General features: G+C 33.5%; 1 protein-coding gene across 3 annotated transcripts in view; it reads left to right on the plus strand.

The window, feature by feature from the left end:
- The window catches only part of GRM8 (glutamate metabotropic receptor 8), a 953,266-nt gene that overhangs the window by 191,530 nt on the left and 740,237 nt on the right, over positions 1–21,499 (plus strand). For all 3 annotated transcript variants that reach the window (XM_074268051.1, XM_074268050.1, XM_074268052.1), the window contains exon 3: positions 3,969–4,185. In XM_074268051.1, coding sequence (XP_074124152.1) covers positions 3,969–4,185 — 217 coding nt within the window. The remainder of the gene's footprint in view (positions 1–3,968; positions 4,186–21,499) is intronic.

Here is a 21,499-nt window from a genome sequence, read left to right on the forward strand (position 1 = left end):
GATAATTGTAAAAACAGTCTCAGCCCTCAAAGAGCTTGCATCCTCATGAAGGAAATAACATATACATAGAGAAATATGAACAGGGAAGAAACTAGGAATTTCAACAATTGGAAGTGAAGAGAAAGAATATTCCAGCCATCTAGGACAGCCTGAAAAAAGGCTCAGAGATGAGAAGCAGACTCTTGTGGATATTAGGAACTGCAAGACAACCAATATGTCCAGAACATTTTGATTGGGGAAGGTATTCAGCAAGATAGATTTTGAAAATCTGGGAGGATTCTGGAAAGATGGAGGAGTAGGGTTTCCAGGACAGAGGAGATAGCTGAAGTGAAGCTAGAGGTACCATCCCCTCCACTCCTCCAGGAGTGCTTGCACTACAAAGAAGAAATACTTTAAACATAGAAACTTCCTATATAAATAAGGAAGATGGGGATTCATCTTCAGAGAAAGATATTGAAAGTAAAAAACAAACAAACTCTTCTACCCCAAATAGTAACATTAAATGACTCCCTGCCCAGAAAGAATTTATACAAGAATTTAAAAAAAAGACTTTAAAAAACAAATGAGAGAAATTGAAGAAAAATTTAAAGAAAAAATAGAGAAATTCAGAAAAACAGGATTTTGAAAAAAAAAAAGTTAACCAACTAGAAAAGGAGATACAGTCTTAAAGAAGAAAATAATTCTTTGAAAATTGGAATTGGGCAAGTAGAAGCCAGAGAAGGTATGAGACCAAGAAATAACTAAACAAAATATAAAGAACAAAAAAAAGAAGATAATGTGAAAATATCAAAGATCAAGAAGAGAAAACATAAGAATAATTAGACTATCTGAAAGCTGTGACTAAAAAAAAAGAACCTTGACACAATAATGCAAGAAATTGTCAAAAAAAATTGTCCTGGAGTGTTAGAACATAAAGGGAAAATAGAAATAGAAAAAATCCACCAATCACCAACTTAAAAAATATCTTATAGAGAAAATACTTAGGAATATTATTGCTAAATTTGGAAAGTCCCAGATCAAAGAGAAAATCCTACAAGAAACATACAAACCAATTTTAATATGCTGGAGCTACAATTAGAATTGTGCAGTATTTATCAGCAGCTACAATAAGACCACACAGATCCTGGAATTTAGATAATTGAAAGAGCAGGGCCTTTGGCCAAAAATCATATCCATCAAAACTAACCATAATATTGAATGAAAAAAATTGATATTTAACATATTCACAGATTTTGGGAAAAAAAATATATATATATATGAGCATAACAAAAATTAATTTCAAGAGACTCAACAAGAACAAAGTATTTATATTTTTTTACATAGAAATGTAAAACATGTTTAAAATGGACATCAGTAATTGGATAGTTAAAAAAAATGGGAAAGTGCTGAGTATGAGCTGGCTCTAAAAAGCAAAGCTGTTTAGGAAAAGGAAAAGAATAGTAATTGTGCTATACAAATGAGGTGCAGAAGGAGAAATAGCACAGAGGCATTAGAGGTGGGAGGAGGGCTGGGATTTCTGAAAACCTACTTACATTGGGAATAGATTAAATAGAGAACAACATATATATATATATATATATATATATATATTTATATGTTTATACATACATATATTTATATACATATAAGTACACACATAATATACACACAATGCAAACACGCACATACACATGCACGAGGAAAGATATAGTACCTTCCAAATTTTATAAAGAAATAAAGGGGGAAAGAATAGAATAAGGTGGGGTATAGAGAGGTATATATATTTATAGCAGTGGGAGAAGGTGTGTAGTTTAATGGGAATGGGATAAAGAATGAGAGAAAGGGCAGTGGGAAAAGATAAGGGAGTGGTTCATGGGTGGGAGTATGTTAGAATTAAAGTAGAAGAGGATTAGGGGTAGTATTTATTAGGAAATAAAAGTAGGGCTAATAATAATCAATCTCAGATAAAGTCAAACTTAAAAATTCAATTAAGAAAGAAATATACAATATATGTCATCCATATTAACATTATTTTAGATGAATGCCTGCATATGTGTAAGCATATATGTGTTTATACATGTAGATATATGTATGTGTATATATATGGGTTCTAGTATGTGTGTGTGTGTGTGTGTGTGTACATATATGACCCACTCACACCCACCTTTGCTTAATTGTACCTTACTTGGGAGAAATGGGGGAAGATGAAAGGAGAAAAAAAAAGAATAAAGTAAAAATGCACAGCAGAGAACAAAAGAATATCCTATAAGGAAGCAAAGATGGATGGTCATGAATATAATCTCTTTCCTTATATATGCTTTCTTGAAATGGAAATTTATTGTTACATATTTTGAATCCTTCCCCATGTTCTCCTGGGCACATGACATTGTTTTTTTATTTTATTTTTTTTTAATTTTCTTTTTAAGTCTTTCTTTTCTTATTTTGTATTATTTAAATAATAAAAAAAGAAAATATGAGAATCTTATAAAAGTACTCCTTTCCTGTCCCCATATCCCAAATAACAAATATTTATATTCCATTTTTAAAGTTAATGTTGAAATTTGTTGCATTATACTAGAGAATAAATTATGAACTTCAAGAAGTGTAAAGTAGTCATCAGGTAATTAAGTTCTTAGTGGATCAGACATTGTTTTAGGATTGAAAACACAAAGAAAGGCAAAAACATGATGCTTGCTCCCAAGATGTTCTTCAATGAGTGAGACAACATGCTGACAATTGCATATACAAAATTTATTTAAATAAGTAAATGTAAATGATATGTTTATATATACATATATAGACACACATATCTCATTCTCTCTCTCTTCCCCTCTTTTTCTCTTTGTTTTTTTTCTCTTCTTGTTCTTCTTGTTCTCTTCTCTTCTCTAAAGAGTAAATAGAAATTAATTTCAGAAGGCCATTAATAGCAAGGGGAACAAGGGGAGAAGGAGGACCCAGGAGACTTAAGTTGAGTTTTAAAGGAAATCAGAAAGCAGAGACGAGGACAGAAAATCCCAAGCATTGGAAATAAACAGTCAGGAGATGGAGCATCATGTTTGAGGAACAATAAGAAGGCCAGAGTCTCTGGATCATAGAGTATATAGAAGAAAAGGTGGGAAGAGGCTAGATTATGGAGGGCTTTGATTTTGGAGGTAATGGGGAGCCACTGGAATTGATTAAATGGGAGTGATGTAGTCAGACTGATGGTTTAGAAAGAATATCTTGGCAGCTCAGGGAAGATTAGATTGGAGTAAGGAGAGACTTGAGGCAGGAAGATCACTCACTACAATACTACCTACTATAATAGCCCAGGATCACCAGGGGATTAGATGTAAGTGGACAGAAAGGGACATGTGAAGGTAAATGGGGCAAGATTTGGCCATAGATTAGACTCTGGTGGTTGGGAAGAATAGGGCACCATTAACAACAATAAACATTCAGAAAAGGGAGGATTTGGAGGGAGAGGTAATAAATTATCTTTTTGATGTATTGAATTTGAGCTGTCTACATATATGGAACAAACTTTAAAGAACTATGTAAGTGCTAATTATTATTGTGATTGTTTTTAAGCAACTATGTTCAAGGCACAATACTAGATAGGAAGGATAAAAAGAAAAAAAAATCCCTTCAGGAAAGCTATGACTTTCTTAAGGTAATATAGATCTCATAAGGGGTGAAATTTGAACCTAGGTCCTTGGTCTCCAGAAATAGTGCTCTTTCAACCTTTTCACATTTTCTCATTGCATTGATTTTGTTGTTCCATTTGTTTCTATTATATGTTCCTTTTGTCTCACACTTTTAATATCCACCCCTTATTAAATTGTAGTCTTCCTGAGGTCAGAGACCACTGTGTTTTATACCCTCTGTGCCTAGGATGGCACTATAAATAATAGCAAATGTGATTATATTGACTTATAATGAATGTGTCAATAATGTGTATTAATTCGAGAGTTGACATAGGTTAAAATGGCCTGTCATTTCCTTTGCAGATACCTCAAATCAGCTATGCATCGACAGCTCCAGAGCTCAGTGATAACACCCGGTATGACTTTTTTTCCCGAGTGGTTCCACCGGACTCCTATCAAGCTCAGGCCATGGTCGATATTGTGACAGCTCTAGGATGGAATTATGTGTCAACACTGGCTTCAGAGGGGAACTATGGTGAGAGTGGTGTGGAAGCATTTACTCAGATCTCCAGGGAAATCGGTAAGTGGGCATTGATCAGGCTTTTGTATTTCCTGTCGACAGGTTGCCCGAGACTCCCCAAGTGCTGTCTGGGCCATGTGGGATAATTAGAGCTCTTACAGATGAATGGCCTAGACTGTCTCGTCTTAGGGGAGGCTGAGCACATTATGAATGATTTCGTGGTATGTCTGTAGGTCTGTCAAGGTGACACTTTGGTGCTAATTTGGGAAAGAGCTTCTGGCCTAGGCAAACATTTTAAGAAGTTGTCTTGTTTGATGAGGGACTTCTCCTAGGCATCGGAGCCACCGTGAATTTGAATAAATTACATGCTACTTGATTGTTGTAAAAGGAGGTTTGCATTTACAAGTCTTCAAATTAAAAATAAAAACCCACAGTGGAATTCTGCTAGTCCACTAGTGACAGGATCAGACTAGTGATCTTATTAAAAACAATACTAATAGTCCCCAAAGCCATGTTTCAGTTATACCATTATTAAATGGTTCTATCTTCTAGACAGTTTTCATACTTTCATTCTTGCCATGTGTCTGTATGCTTGATCTAGACTGGAAAGCAATGTTTAATCAGCAGAAAGGAGCATTGTCCTGAGGGTTAAGTCATGGCTTCTCATCCCCAAAGCAAATAGTCTCTTGTGTGATTATAGATTACAGAATGACAATCTCATAAATGTATGACCTTGGTCTTAAGAAGGAAACGATGAGGCAAAATGGATGGTTTGATGTAAATCCATGTCCTGTTAAAAGCAGCTAGTTGCATAGTGAATAAAATGCTGGGTCTAGAATCAGGAAGATCTGAATTAAAATCTAACCACATACACTTATAGCTGTGTATCCCTGGGCAAGTTACTTAACATTGTTTGTCCCAGTGTCCTCAGTGGTAAAATGTGGATAATGATAGTACCTACCTTGCACAGGTCTGCAAAGTACTTAGTACAGTGCCTGGCATCTAGTAGGCATGTAGAATATGGATGATTATTTTGTTCCTCCATTTGTTTAAAAATATTTTGAAAGTCCCTCAAGGTCCCTGTATTTCTGAGAGTAAGTCTTTTCATTTTGTATTAAGAAGTCACTATCAAATGCGTACTATTTATCATTATCATAATATGAATAATATTAAATAGTTCTTTCTATAACAGAATAGCACATTTTCATGGGAAAAATAAAAATAGGTTACTTTTCAATAGTAAGAGATTTCAGATTCCAAATTAGAAAAGTCCTTTAGATTAGTTGAAGAAAATAAAAAAAAGACAATGGAATCCTCCTTCTGAATGTTTCTTCACACAGCTTACCAATGCCTTTCTTGTAGAGTTTAACTCCAGAAGGAAGCATGATATCCATGTGATTGATTGGTTTCAAATATAGGGATCCTTAGTTAAAAGAATGGGCCTAATTCTATTGATAAAAGAGGGAATAAGTTGCTTGCTTAGGAGAAAGAGGATTTCTTTTAGGGAACCATCAGGGTTCTCTATTTTAGTGATATAAGTGTTATGATATTATCAGGTTTCAACAATCTTAATGAGATGCAATATGGATAGAGAACTGACCTTACAGTGGAGTCCTGTTTCTAACACACACTGTCCATGTGACAATGAACAAGTCACTTAAACTGTATCCCAGGCACTTATTTACTCAAGGCCACAGAGCAGCGAATTAGAATTGAATTAGAAGATGGAGTTCAACCCCAGGAACATTCTATACTGATGAAATTATAGGTCTGGTAATATGATGTTTATTTTTATATTCATGTACATTTATAATGTATACATACATATCTATATGTGTGTATATATATGTATACATATTATATATATAACACATATATATTTGACAGGCTTTATCTTTTATTAGATTTCTTTATTTTTTATTTTTTATTTTTGGTGGTTCAAAAAGTAGGGAACAAGACTTTGACCAGAGATCCAACTGATTTAACCTTTTAGATTGGGTTTTTGGACAGATTGAATTGGCAGTGACTATAGAGCCAATTATACTTGCTATCCTTCTAAATTATTCTATATTATACTATTGTTAAAGTGAATTTCCTTTGAAAGATCTGTGGGCTGATCCATGTGGGAAATGCATCCAAAAGTGTGCATTATAGCCTTTCCTTGCTTCTTTATACTTAGCTTAGAACTCTTGCCCATATCCTACTATAAATCTTCTACAGGAATCTACTCAATATTCTAGGAACATTTCTCTAGATAATTTGACATTTCATGGATATAACTGGAGTACACAAACTATCTTTTGGTTATCTATTCTCACTTTATTATTGGTATACACACATATATACATATTTATTCTTTCAATATAATTTCAATAATGACTTGTATAATATCCATAAATTTCTATATGTCTTAATTTCCTCATCTGTAAAAGGGATATAATAATAATAACACAACTCCTAGGATAGTTGTAGTGATCTAATATTATAATATTTGTGAAATGTTTGCTTTGCAAACTTTACAGTAATCTATAAATGCTGGGCATTAGTATTCTCTGATGATATAGTTTTTTAGTCAGTTCCTCTTAACCATTATTTGTTATTAGTATATTATAATATGCTCATCCTTAACATGCACCTCTACATAACCCTGTGGCCTCATAATGTTTTGCTGTTCCTCATAATGTAAATAGTTCTTCAAGATGCTGGAAAAATATTCAAATCTGACTTAGGAAAACATCCACTCCCATAATAACTTTGGTTTCTGCAAGCAGAATTAACGAATCACTTATTATTGAATGTCAGTTAGAGAGATACCCAACAAAACTAATGGGTGCTTGCTCGCTGTCTCTGTCTCTCTGTCTGTCTGTCTGTCTTTTTGAGGCAATTGGGGGAAAATGACTTGCTCAGAATCACACAGCTAGGATATGTTAAGAGTATGAGGTCAGATTTGAATTCAGGTCCTCACTGTGCCATTTAGCTGCCAATAAGGTCTTTTTTAAAAATACAATTTTGAGATGAGAATTTTTTTTTATTCCTTCACATGCTGCAGTGTTGTGGTATATGCTCAGATATATCTTTGGATCCGTGATCTCCTTGATGGGAGAACTGATTGCAAAGTTCAGATTGTTCTGTACATCAAACATTTATTAAGTGCCTACCATGCTCTTGGCATTGTGTGAAGCACTGAGGCAAAAGTCTATACTTTTAAAGGGGTCATAGTTTCATGGGGAGATGCCATGAGAAAATCTATGTATAAACAACATAGGCTTAATCAATGGATTTATAACCAATAGAAATATATCAATATAATAATAAATATAAATGAATAAACAAATATCATCAATAGAGAGGGGATATTAGAATTAAAGGGAATCCTTGGGCCAGGCTTCTTTTAGAAAGTGGGATTTTAGCTTGTATATGCAGAAGATAGAGATGAGGAGGGAACAGCATTTGAGGATATGGGATAGCCAGTGAAAATAATCAAAATAGGGAACTAGAGTGTTTTGTATGAAGAACAGCAAAGATCCAGTATCACTGGGTCACAGAATATATGGGAACCACTGGAATTTATTGAGTGTGTGTGAGGGTGACATGGTCAGATCTGAGCTTTAGGAAGATTATGTTGATAGCTGAGTGGAGGATGGGGAGACATTGTAGCTGGGAGATCAATTATTAGACTGTTGCATACAAAGTATGAAGTAGTAAGTGGCAGCATCATAGGAGAGAAGAGGCAGTAAGCAAGAGATATTATGAAAATTGACGGGCCCTTGCGGTTGATCAGATATACAGGTGAGAGAGAGTAAAGAGCCAAAGATGACTTGAAAATTGGAGCTTGGTTGACAGAAGATTGTGGTACTTTTGACAGTAATAAAGAAGTTTGAAAGGGAAGAGTTTTGGGGAAAAGATAATGAGTTCAGTTTTGGACTCATTGAATTTAAGTCAGTTATAGTACATCTTGCTTCGTCAATAGATAGTTTGAGATAGGAGACTAGAAGTTAGCAAAGAAGTTAGGATTGGAGAAAGTAGATCTGAGAATCATTAGCATAGGGATGATAATTGGATCCATGAGAAATGATGAAATCAAGTGAAAGGCTATAGATAGAGAAGAGGGCCCATTTGACAGATCACAACCAACCTATGCACTTACCTCTGTGCATTTCTTGTCTACATCTGCCAAATACACTGAGAACCTTTCTCTTCCTTCTTCATTACATGGCAGTGGAGACTTCAAACTTACTATTGGTTAATTTACTTTCACTCCATGAACAGTCTACTTCTTTTTGCATCATCTAGTTCTTTGATTCGCCCTTTCTTCTCTTGTTTAATTCTCTGTTGGAAATTTGCTTTCATCTACTCATAAGCATAATGCAACTCTCTTTTGTCTTTTGGATAATCTACAACTTTAATTCATTAGAGATTATGGTATTATGGTATGGTAACTTAAGCAGTTAACTTCCTTAAGCAGTATCACTGAAAGAATATTCATATTTAAAATATGGATTGTTGATCATTAAAAGCATCATATGATTTCCTAATTGTTATTCTATCCTCATTCCTTTAGTTCTGGACCCAATAAAGCATCATCAACAACAACAACAATAACAATTATAATAAATAATATTAACCAGCATTTGTATAACTCTCTAAGTTTTGGAAAGTCCTTTATACAATTTTTTGAGGAAGGTATTATTATTCTTATTTTACAGATGAGGAATTTTAAACTAAGAGTAGTTGAGAAGGACAAAGCTTTTAAGTATTTAAGGCAGGATTTGAACTCATATCTTCTTTTTTTGGCATTAGATGCTCTTTAATGTCTTTACAAATGTTCACACAGTACACCCAAGAAACAGATCTTGGTACACTGGGTTTATATCATTTACATTATGAAAAGAATATGCTTTCTTTTATTAAATACCAAACCTCCAAGTCTCCTAACCTAAATGGCATATTTCTGCATGCAGAAATAAATTTCCTGCTCTTAACTGAATAAAAATAATACCTAACAGCAAACAGTACTCCTAGCACACACAAATAAGAACTCATATCTTCTTGATTTCAAGTTCATTATTCTATCTGCTGCATTTCCAAATCACCACAATTTATCATCTATCTAGAGTCTATCCATAATTTACATATTGCTAGACTCTCCCTATGATCTGTCCATCCAACTGTGTTTTATCATCTATATTATAAGTATTCTTCATCTAGAATATATATGCATGCATGTGTATAAAAGATGAAATTTTAAAATTATTTTATGCTTCATAGGGTACTTTATATACATTCTTATTTGATCCTTTAAAAGATCCTGCATGTTAGGTAATGTAATTATTATCTCCTTTGTAGAAACCAAGGAGCTAGAAGGAAAAGAGTATTGTGTAGGATCATGCAGTTTGCAGATAGAGCTAGACATCAAGCTCAGTTCTTAGGAATTTAAATCCAGTGACCTTTTCAGTACACCAAAATAAATATTTGCAAAATAGAAGTGGAATGCTTTTTTTTTAAATAAAGAAAATAATTTTCCAGTTGTAGAACCTGCTGAGAGTTGGTAGGCAGGATGTTGGATTGGTTTGTGATTTCTTAAAAATTCCATGGGATTTGGTTGATTTTTATTTTGCACATCATTCCCTCATTCAGGTAATACCTGTCACATTAAAGTCTTCAAGTTGTAGCTTTAATTATTACTGCTATTATGTTTGTCTTAAGAGTGAGAGAAAATCATTTTTGTGCTTCATATGAGGGTTTGATTAAATCACTACTTTCCTTTCATGTTGATTGTTTCAGTATTCTGTAGTGTAATTGGCTGTTCGTTCTTTTTCCACTCTCACTGTTCTGGGGTAAAGAGGCTGGACGGATTGTCAGCTGAAATGCAGAATATTGAAAAGGCCAAATTCATATCACACTACAATATGCTGTGAAATATATTAGATTTCATAAGCATCTCATTTTAATAACAAAGATTGCATCTAAAACAAAAATAGCTGAAAATTAAATCTTTATATGACAATGATAATAATAGACATGGCAAAGGGTAGCAACTTAACCCATTTTGAAATTATCTACTCACTCTAATAAAAGTGCTATAGTTCTGTAATAATTGATTCTCTTAGTACAACAATTGATGTCACTATGTCAGCGCATCTGTAAAATCCTTTGTATATTGATTTTTGAGAAACGGCTACACAGATTCAGTATTTTAGGAGACCTTGAAAATTTATTTTTTTGCCTCAATTCTATGATTATCTGATCCTCTTTCTTGAATTTCTCTGCTTATCAATTCTGATTGCCTAGAAATTTGGGTGTAAATTGAGACTTCCTATAATTTGACTCTGATGCATTCAGACAGCTTATAATGAAATAATATTGAAAAGAAAATCCATTTTAATGAGAAATTGCTTGTTGTTTGATTAGAAATTTTTCTTCATAGAAAAATCTATATTTTGATGGATCAAAACTTATATCTGGAAATCGTATTGGTGAATAGTAGTCAATCTTTGACATTATGACCTTTTAGCATCATGACCTTTGGCATTCTCTGTGATTATGATCTTTAAAGCAGACTTATCCAAAGAAGAAGAGGAAGGGAAAAAGTAATATGATAAAATCTTAGGTTCTCTTAATCTAGTAATTTTAAAAAATATGTCAAGATATCAGTAGGGTACATGATTCCTTTACAGTGTGACAAATTGTACGGGATTGGGAGTCAGAGATCTGAGTTCAAAGGCCAATTTTGCCATTGATTGACTGACATTCTGCATGTCACTTCCATCTCTGGGCCTCAGTATTGTAATATGAAGGTTTTACTGTATTAACTTCTGGTTCCTTCCAGTTCTAAATCTCTGATCCTATAATCATATGAAACTAATGAGAAGAATAATTCAAATTTAGATAGATCTTTAAGATCATAAAATAACTTTCTCATATAAAAGTGCTATGCTAGGTAGTCCTATTATTTTAGCTTCCATGAACTTGCTCAGAATTACAGCTCTTAATGTCAGAATTTAGCTACAAATTGAAGTCTCTTGATACAGAAATCAGTGGTTTTAAATATATGGCTATCTCTTTGAGGGACATAGTAATATCAAGCATAGTTAAATAGTAGGAATTACTGGGTTCATCAGAGGGGAAATATGAGGCAGGCTTTGGTGAGGACATGCCATCAAATAGGTCTAGACAGTCTCATATTGTTAATCTTTTAGGTCTTTTTGCTTTTTTATTAAAGTTTTTATTAAAGACTGTCAGATCCCTGGGTTGTGGTCAAGACAAAGCAACAATTGCAGTGATTCAGATTTTTTCATATTGCAAACTTGGTACTATATTATCATCTTTATTTTATAGATCAAAAAAATGTGATTTGGATAGATGAAGTAATCTCCCCATGGTCATACACAATCATTAAGTATTTGAGATGGAATTTGCATTCACACCCCCTTGCTGCAAAGTCCAAGACTCTTACACCATCTTCTCACCAATTCCACCGGCCTTTCTCAGAACAGGCTTGAAGTTCTTAACGCTGTTCTGGGGAGCACTGCATGAAAACTAAGGCATGAATTGTATCTTCTTGATTTAGAAAAATAGTTGGAATCAGTAAGTTGGATTAAACACTAGGTCTACCCTAGAATCTCTACATTGTGTTCCTTCTGAAACCAACTGTCTTCATTTTCAATTTAAGAAAGAATAATCTCTGTGACAGAAAGAGATCCATTAGGAAATGGAATAAAGGTGGCTCATGTTTATTTTCTTTTAAAATTTATATTCTTTGACCCCTACTTTCTTAAATTATGTATTGCAACCCTACATGGGAGTCTTATAACTGAATGTGAAGGTTGCAAAAGTGTGATTACTAGTAAAAGTTTGATTTCCAAACCTATTTTATATCGCTTTATACCTGAGATCACATAAAAATCTATTGTGAATACCTTTTTTAGGGTAAAAGATTCCTTAACTTCTTGATACAAGTGAATTCTTCACTATATTGTTTGCCATGTATCCCTACAGTCTTAGATAATTCAAGAAAATTTCTTGATAATGCCTGGAAAATATCCTACAATGTGACTCAGTGGATGGAGGATTGGGCTTGGAGTCAGAAATGCTTGCTTCAGTCTTGCCTCAGACTCTGGGCAAGTCCTATTACTTCTCCCAGTTTCAGTTTCTTCAGATGCAGGATCTTCTAAGGTTCCTTTTAGCTCAAAATCCATGATCCTATGAAACCAAGAGAATCTTTGCTGGATGGTATTTTTCTCACGTTCCCTTTGGTCTCTATTAGGAATGAGGGAAAGAAATAACTTAGAATGATTTTTGTTGTTAAGATTACAATCTGTCATCCTGCTTGCAAAGTGCCAAGCTTTGGGAACCATTGTTCTGTTTCTTTTGGTTGTGTGTATGTTTCATTTTTTTCTTTCCATATGGTTTCATTTATGGCACCATGAAGATGCTGTCAAATAATGTGGATGTATGGCTTGTAGCTTGTAGTAGAAGCTGAAGGGCTTGTGATTAACGTTCCAATATTGACCTTTTTGGGTTTTTGGTCAAGATGTATTTGAATAGATATGAACTCCACCATTCTTCAAAATAAAGGAAGAGTAATAAATACTATCGGTACCTCTCATGGTGAAGGAGAAATAGACTAATGCTGGTAAACAACAGATATAAAAATACTTTGTCTTTTTTATAGGGATTTTTAAAGTATGTCTCTTGGGCTTCTTTATACAGTAATCAACTTCATGAATGAGTTATGAGATATGACAAGCCTGCAAATTGTCAGAAAAGACATTTCAGGTTTTTGAAGACAGAAAAGAAACACCCCTGTCAAGTTTTCTCCGATGAATAATAATAAACATAAAGCATTTTTGCAAATATAATAAGCTACTGATTATCTGCTGATGTACATTTCTTGAAGTTAATTAATTAATTAAGCATTTACTTAATATGTTGGCTATAAATCTTTTGAAATGCACTGAAAAAATCTTTTAGAGAAAAATCACTTTTAGAGAAAAAATGCCTAACATATGTCAATGTATTTGATGATTACAGAGTGTGATTCTTTTCCCCCCTTTCTAGAGCCAGTGGGGTAAGTGAAACATCATTTCTCCTCTTCAGTTAAAAAGCTCCCACTGATCATATTTTTCTACCATTGGTTGCCTTTATCTCCATATACCTTTGATGGAAAGCTCTTTTTTTTCTCCTGGGTTTGTAAATGAGACCTGAGTTTCTATTCACGAAAATGGATGCACTCTAAGATGAAAACAAAATATTTTCAATGACAGAAAGAAAAGAATACATAAAATGCAGCTCTTTTCCCTCAGATGTTCATTGCTTTAGAAAAATGGATTCAAGCTGGCAAAATCAATTTTAAAAAGCATTAATGTTCTAAAATACTATCACAAAAAGAAACATTTAAATTCAATTGGAAGTTTCACTTTTATATTTATACAGCTGAGTTCCATTGATAACACCACATTTCAAGTTGCAAACAATATTTAATTAATATTAACACCATGTAATTGGTAAGAATAGCTTCAAAGATGTGTTTGAAAATGTGCAAATTAGAGCTGCAGGTGAATTGATACTAAAGAAGCTTTAGAGTGAGTCAAAGAAAGTCTGACTTAAAAAAAACAATTATTGTAAAATCTGATGAAACAGAATATAATTTGAAAGGCTCTTTTTGCTCTGGCCTCTTAGATATTTGTGGGTTAGTAACAGGTCTTCTAATTAGGTGACCGTGAGTCAATACTGGCATATAGCAGAAAAGGAAGAAAAGTAGCAGTATACACACACACACACACACACACACACACACACACACACACACACACACACATTTACTTTAACACTATGCCTTCTGGTCAACCTTCTGGTGCTGAACCTCTCCTTGAATGATAGATACAAAGTTCATTGCCAGCCTCACATCTGAAGTCCTATTCTGTTGGTAGACAGTCCAGCTTTAAATTTCAACTTCTTCCATCTTTAAATCTATGATCCTATGAAATCAAGAATAATTTTATTGGTCTGGCTCATGACCACTACTGCCACCAGCAGTGTAATAGCTAACATTTACATAGGATTTTAAGGTTTGTGAAATACTTCATGAAAATTAATGTATTTGATCTTCACAATTATCATGAGAAGTTAGTGCTTTTATTATCCTCATTTTATGGATGAGAAAAATGAGGCAAACAGATTATGGGACTTGTCTAGGATCCACATAGCTACTATATAAGTATATAGTATACTTAGTATATAAGTAAGTGTCAAATCACTTTATATATCCAATCTAGTGTGAAATCTTGTAGTTTCTCTTTGAACAACATCTCTCAGATGTGTCCTTCTCCTTGTATTTAGACAGCTACCATCCTGGTGCAGATCCTCATCATCTAGTCACTGGACAATTGCAGTTGCCTCCTAACTGGTCTCCTTGCCTCAAGTCTGATTCCCTTTCCAATTCTTTGTTCACTCAGCTGCCAAAATGCCATTTTCCTAAAGCACAGCTGTTGCCATGTTACCTGCTGTGCAATAAATCCTAGTGGCTCTCTGTTCCTGTCAGACTGAAATAGAAATCTTTTGTTTGTATCTTAAAGTCCTTTACAACTTGGTTTTGCCTTTCTTATCTTCCTACACTTTGTTCACTGTCTGCCCAATTTAAATTTTGTGACTCTGACCATCTTGTTGTTCCTGATATGCAGCCTTCCATTTCCTCTTTGCTTTTTCACTAATTGTCTCCCATGCTTGGAAGAATGCTTTCCCTTCTCACCTTCACCTCTTGACTTCCTTTAAGACTCAGTTCCAATCATACCTTCTGCTGAAGGTTTTTCCTCATCCTTCTCTTTTCTTTCTCCTCTCTCTTATCTTAGAAGCTCCTTCCCTTAAGATTACCTACTATTTACTTTATACACACATACACTCACACTCACACTCACAAAAACTTTGTATATCCAATTTTATTTTGCACATTGTTTTCTTCATAAGAATGTAAGTTCTTTGAGGATCTACCTTTCTTTGTATCTACAATGCTTAGCACAGTGTCTGGCACGTTTTTAATATTTGCTTATTGCTTATTGACTGACTGAGAATTGTTCTTTAGTTTAAGAACATTGCCGCTAAATTATTAGGAAATAGCTTATGTAGCAACACAATAGAAATTCAACAAATGAGAAAAATGGCCTATGTTTTCAAATGTGACAGAATTTTGCATTATTTATTACATCATTGGTACATGTTGACTAATGCAGAGAGAACTATAAATAGTCAGGGTTATTACTTTGCTTTTCCTGACCCATCTATAATTTATATAAATGTTTGGCAAGGCCAAACACCTGGGCCAAGGTAACAAAAAACAATTTCAAGTATCACTGCCAGAGGAATCCAGGAAAAATTGAGAAATAGGTGAAGATTTTCTGTGGTGATCTTCCACCTCTATTCCTGCCCATTTTTCTCTTCCTGTTTTTTCAAAGCATTTTACAACTTGTCTTCACCTTTTTTCTTATGTCTTATTCTTTCAGCAGAATGTCAACAAGTCCCTGTTGAGTTTTAATTCATACTTTTCCTTTTAAAAGTCTGACATCTTCTTAAAATTAAATGTTTTTTTTCAGAGTACATGCCTCAGAATATTTTTGGGTTAGCAGTCTAAGTGCATAATTTGGACACTGAGAGACAGCACTGTATGTCAAAAATACTTCTAATGATCTATGATATTAACACTGTGGGATTATCTTTACTAGATGAATTGTATGTAGCCCTTCCATAATTGATTTGCTCTATCATTACTGAGTCAATAGGAACTGAATTTATTTCCAGTTTTTTCTATGACAAAACAGTACCACAGCCAATTTCAAATAATTTGTTTCTTTCTGTTTTTGAATTCCATGGAGGCTGATTAATAGTTGTTAATGTAATCTTAATTGGTAACTTTTTTTGGTAGCAGCTATATTTGTGATTTTTCTGAATTCTTTAGTTGTTATTATTCAATTATTTCAGTCATGTCTAATTCTCAACAATCCTATTTAATATTTTCTTGGCAAAGATACTGGATTGGTTTACCATTTTCTCCTCATGCTCATTTTACAGATGAGGAAACTGAGCAAACAGGGTAAAGTAACTTGCCTAGAGTCACACGGCTAGATCTGAGGCTGTGTCTGAGGCCAGATTTGAATTCAGAAAGATGATTCTTTCTAATTCCATTCTCACCACTCTATCCATTGTACCATCTAGCTGCCTGCAATAATATAGTAGCTTCTCCAATTTCAGAAATCATTCCACCAATCTCTAAAAACCCTTAAATTGATGTTACCTTCTCTATATCATTCTTTTCTGAAAATATTTGGTTGAAACCAGCTACCCTGCCCATCTCTTATTTTTTTAGGGATCTTTCTATTTCATCACACTTCCCTTCTCAGTTTCTTTGTCTGTGTTGCCTTCTCCCATTAGACTATAAGCTCTTTGAGGAGAGGAATCTCTAGCATAGATCACTGGGTCTTGCACATAGTAGGCACTTAATAAATATTTATTGAATTGAATTGAATTATATAGAAAGTCGAATGACATTAGAATCATGTGGTAGTTCTACTACTACTGATTTAAAAAAAAAAAACCAAAAAAACTTTTTATTCCCCCTGAGGCAATTGGAGTTAAATGACTTACACAGTCACACAGCTAGGAAGTCTTATGTGTCTGTGACCAAATTCGAACTCAGGTCCTCCTGATTCAGGGCTGGTTCTCTATCCACTGCGCCCCCTAGCTGCTCCCCAAATCTGTTTTGTAGAAATACACACACACACACACACACACTCGCATGCACGCAACGCACATGTACCTTTTTGTTATACTTACAGTTTTTTTTCCTTTATATGATTTAATAGGGCTGTATTTTAATTTTTTTGCAAATGACATTTTTTGTACACAACTTATTGCTCTTTTTGGAGATGATATGCATAATGATGTTCCACAAGATTTTGTAAATAGTTTTATCTCTGACTGCTATTTTTACTGGTTAAAATGGCTTCTAGTTACTTTTGGTTTCCTTGGTGTGGTGACTATTTTCTACTGGTTAAATTTCCATAGGAAATGATAAGATTCCATGGCAATAATTATTCCTTTATCTACTTCACATTTTTAGCATCATAATGGCTAGTTTAATTGTTCATACTGTATCTTTTCTCCCCAATTTTTCTTTTGACTTAACATTGATATTTGCCCTAATAAGCTGATGGTTTGACTATGCAAACATTTAATTGGGAAGTGATTCTTATGTTGGTAACTCCATACCCCCAAATGTTTCTTGCATTGCTCTGATAAAAAACCAAAATTTCATCTGATAATCAATCTTTTGGTAATTAATTTTTCTGAACATAGATAGAACACTGCGTTACAAAACCAGTGTTAGTTACTGGATTCTGAAGACCTTTCAATTTTGTAGGCACTATGTAACCTTATAATCTTTTGGTTCAGTTTTTGAGAGGTTTTCTCTATGACATGTTGATGAGGAAAACCTAATTATAATCTAAAATATATCATGGGTGTGTATTCCATGGTCTAGAAGTCACCATTGTTTAGAAGTCAGTTGTGTTTTTATACAAGGCCCCAGAATCCTGTTTGAAGAATAAAAAAATGCCTATTATCAGCTGGTTCTACTCTAATCAGTCAAAAAATCAAAAACTGTTTATTAGGTGCCTACTATGTAGCAGAGTGCCCTAAGTTCTGGTTGGTGATACAAAAAAAAGAGTCAAAAGATAGTCCCTGTCCTCAAGGACCTTACATTCTAATGAGAGAGACAACAAATAAATAGGATAAATAGGAACAAAATGAACTAAGGATCTAGCAAATATCAAACTACTACTATTGTCTATAAGGTGGTTATTTTGTTATTGTGCAATTTGCCATGCATACTATTTTTGTCAGTGCTACTATTTGTAACATTTTTCTTACTATCAGGTGAATGTTTCTAGCTCTTCCCATTTTGATTACTTGGGGCATAATAATCACATGCAGAACTGTGTAATCCACATGATTTACAGAATCACTCTTCTCTTTTTTCATTTATGAAATACACTTCTCGTTGTACAAAATCACTGATTTCACTGCTGGGATAAGTGCCTTTTTTATGAATCCTAAAGAAAAGTCACATTCCTGAATTCTTCCATTTCAGGAGTCTTCTTCCTTGTCAAATCAGTTCTGGTTTGGAAAACATGGCTTTGGCTAATGACAGCAAGGTGCAAGGATATTACCCAATTTTATGCTGATGAAAGTATTTAAGGATAAAAATCTGACAAAAGCCTTCCACAAAAATAGAACAGCATCAGAATCAATTTAAGTCATTTTGAGAGAACTTGAAATTTAATTCAATTCAACAAGCATTTATTTAAGTGCTTCTTGTGTGAATCAAATTGTGCTAGGTGCTGGGGGAGACTCAAAGATATTTAGCAAATCCTTGACTTCATGGGGTTTTATTGTATAATGGGTGGCAAATGAACAAGCAATGATGATAAAGGGTATGTAATTGTAAAATGAGTCCCAGATAAAATGTTTCATGGTAAGTTGATATTTATATATTTTGTATATATTTGTGAATATATTTGTGCAAAATGTTATGCAAACCTTTAAATACAATATAAATATTTTCTATTCCTACAATTATTATTATATGCAAGCCCCATCATGAAGTTACAAATTTGTCTTGTTACAGTGTTCAGCTAATTAGCTATATATAACATTGCACTTCTGAGACTATGACCCTATAATGTAGCTTTTCTAAACATCCTATTTTTATAGAATTAAGTAAAAAATGTCAGATTATACTAAATGAATAGTAACAATTTTTTAGTGTAAAGAAGATACAATTCTTTTAATATTCTATTCCAATGACTCATTATGATAGAAGATTTGAAGGCTATACTAGTGTCAGTACCAGTCTTAACACATCCTTAGGTGAAGATAGAGATGATATGCTTCTGTAAATTTAGAATTAATCAATCAGTCAGTCAAATATTTATTGTTTCCCCTCTGTACCTGGTGCTTGATGAGGGTCTGGAGATATTGATAAAAATGATAAAATACCTGCTTTCAAAAGCTTACTTTCTACAAGGAAGGACAATGTATGCACAACAAGTAGTATAATAACATACAAAAATAATTTGGGGAAATAAGGTACTTGGATTGGGGGATAAAATATATTGGATTACAAAGGAAGCTAATTATAGGCAAACTTAGCTTTTACTGAATCTTGTTGGCTCATTGTATACCTGGTCAAAAATTCATTTCATGTATACATATATATGTGAATATAAGTATATTGTAAATAAAAATATGCACATACATTTGACTTGCTGGCTGCAACATCCCACTTGGAATCCTGTCTCCAAAGTCACCACCATGCCTTAAACTCCCAAGTCTCATCCTCAAATAATTTTATTTAGTTGTTTTCTTCTCAGATGCTCTTTTTTTTCTTCTGAAATGCCTTCCTTAATTCATTAGAAGTAAAAAAAAATAAGTGATGAATAATTTTACTTCTGCTTTAGCTATCTCTACCCTTATGACTTCTTTCTTCTCTAGCTCATTCCATCCTAGTTTAGCCTAGCCCAGTTCCTGACTTCTTGGTTTCATTTTTCCTCCCCAGAACCTAGTCAGAACCTTAATCTTCTATCATCTTTCTTGGTAGCTTTCTCTTTTTAGCCTCATGGGTGATTATGTTTTATTTAGTGACATATACGTGATCTTGGGCAAGATAGTTTCTTCATTTCTCAAATAGGGATAATAATAACACCTTCCTTCCAGGATTGTTGTGTGAGGATAAGATGATATTGTATTTGTAAAGTGATTTGTAAACCTTAAAGTGCTACATAAATGAAAGCTGTTACTATTACTCTTACTAGTTTTATTCACATAATCATTCTTTGAAGCTCAAAAATCTTTTTCTCCTGAGATGGTCTAGTTGTTCTCTTTTAAGAAAAAGTCTCACAATTATTAGTTGGTTTCAATTATTCAGCATTTCTTTATTATTGTGTTATATTTTCCTTTTTAAATTGTCCTCTCTTTATTATATTAATACATATTTATGGAATACAATACACATTTCCATAACATAGTACAATAAAAGACATGATTGTACATGAAACAGCAAATCTACTGTGCACAACTTGCTATTCCTTTCACATATACAACAAAATTATAGCGTAAATTTCTTTGTTTCCTCTTTCTTTCTACCCTTTCCCCATCCAACCCTAGTGATGAGGATCATTAGACACATATATGTATATATGTAATGTGTATATAAAATTGTTGTGTACATACTTCTTTTTATCAGTTCTTTCTCAATGCAGATGGCATCTTCATACATCATTTATAGTTAATTTGAGTATTTATAATAGCTAAATTAACTTATTCACTGAAAGTTATTCTTAAAAGAATATTGCTGCTGTCTAAATGTTCTCTTGATTCTTTCATTCTTCATTATTTTATGCGTCTTTTCACTGACTGCATCATTTCTCTTAACATAGTAGTATTCTATCACAATCATATATCAAAACTTGTTTAGCCATTCCATAATCGATGGTCATCCCTGAAATTTCCAGTTCTTTGCCACCACAAAGAGTGGTGCTATAAATCTTTTAAGACAAAAATTTTCTTTTCCTTTTTCCCTAATCATTAACAAAATAGACCTAATAGTATTTTATTTTTCTATTCTCTATTTTCATGATACATGATATAGCAATGCTTTCACATTTTTTTTATCTTGTGTTGATATCTTCTACTTCCATTTTTTGGGAATGACAACTTTCTTCTCCCTGATGGGGAGGAAGAGCAAAAACACACATATATACATGCATACATACATATGCATGCTTGAACATAAGCAGCAACACTTTTTTTTTCAGGTTGTTGAAAACTTTTCCTTACCTTCCTACTTTGTTGAAACTATAGCCTTTGCCATTCATCTTTTTTTTTAAATACCTTTTTTGGTTTAGCCTTGTGGTTAAGTGCTATGGTGAACTGTCTGTCACAGCTCTTCAGTGTGCTGAAAATTAGATCACTAGCAGTTCTGAATAAGAATCAATTTATTTAAGGGAGACTTCCAGCTTTTTCTCTGAATTGGAAAGTGCAATGTGCTCAGCTTCCTTAAAATGGTAGTTAACACAACTCTATTATATTCCATGCAAACAGAAACAGGCAATCTAGAAGCAAAAATCCAATTAAATATAGCTATCATGTTTTTTCCCCCTTGTCATTGATCTTCTGATGTCTCCTTAGTCACTTGGCTCTCTGTCCCCATAATGTCAACTACCATGATCTACTGCACAACATTGGTGTCATTGTCAGAATCAGAAAATTAGGTTAGACAGACCATATATCTGACCCACTGTGGCATTTTTATATCATTAGTCTA

Source organism: Sminthopsis crassicaudata, chromosome 5, assembly GCF_048593235.1.
Source record: "Sminthopsis crassicaudata isolate SCR6 chromosome 5, ASM4859323v1, whole genome shotgun sequence".
NCBI lineage: Eukaryota > Metazoa > Chordata > Mammalia > Dasyuromorphia > Dasyuridae > Sminthopsis > Sminthopsis crassicaudata.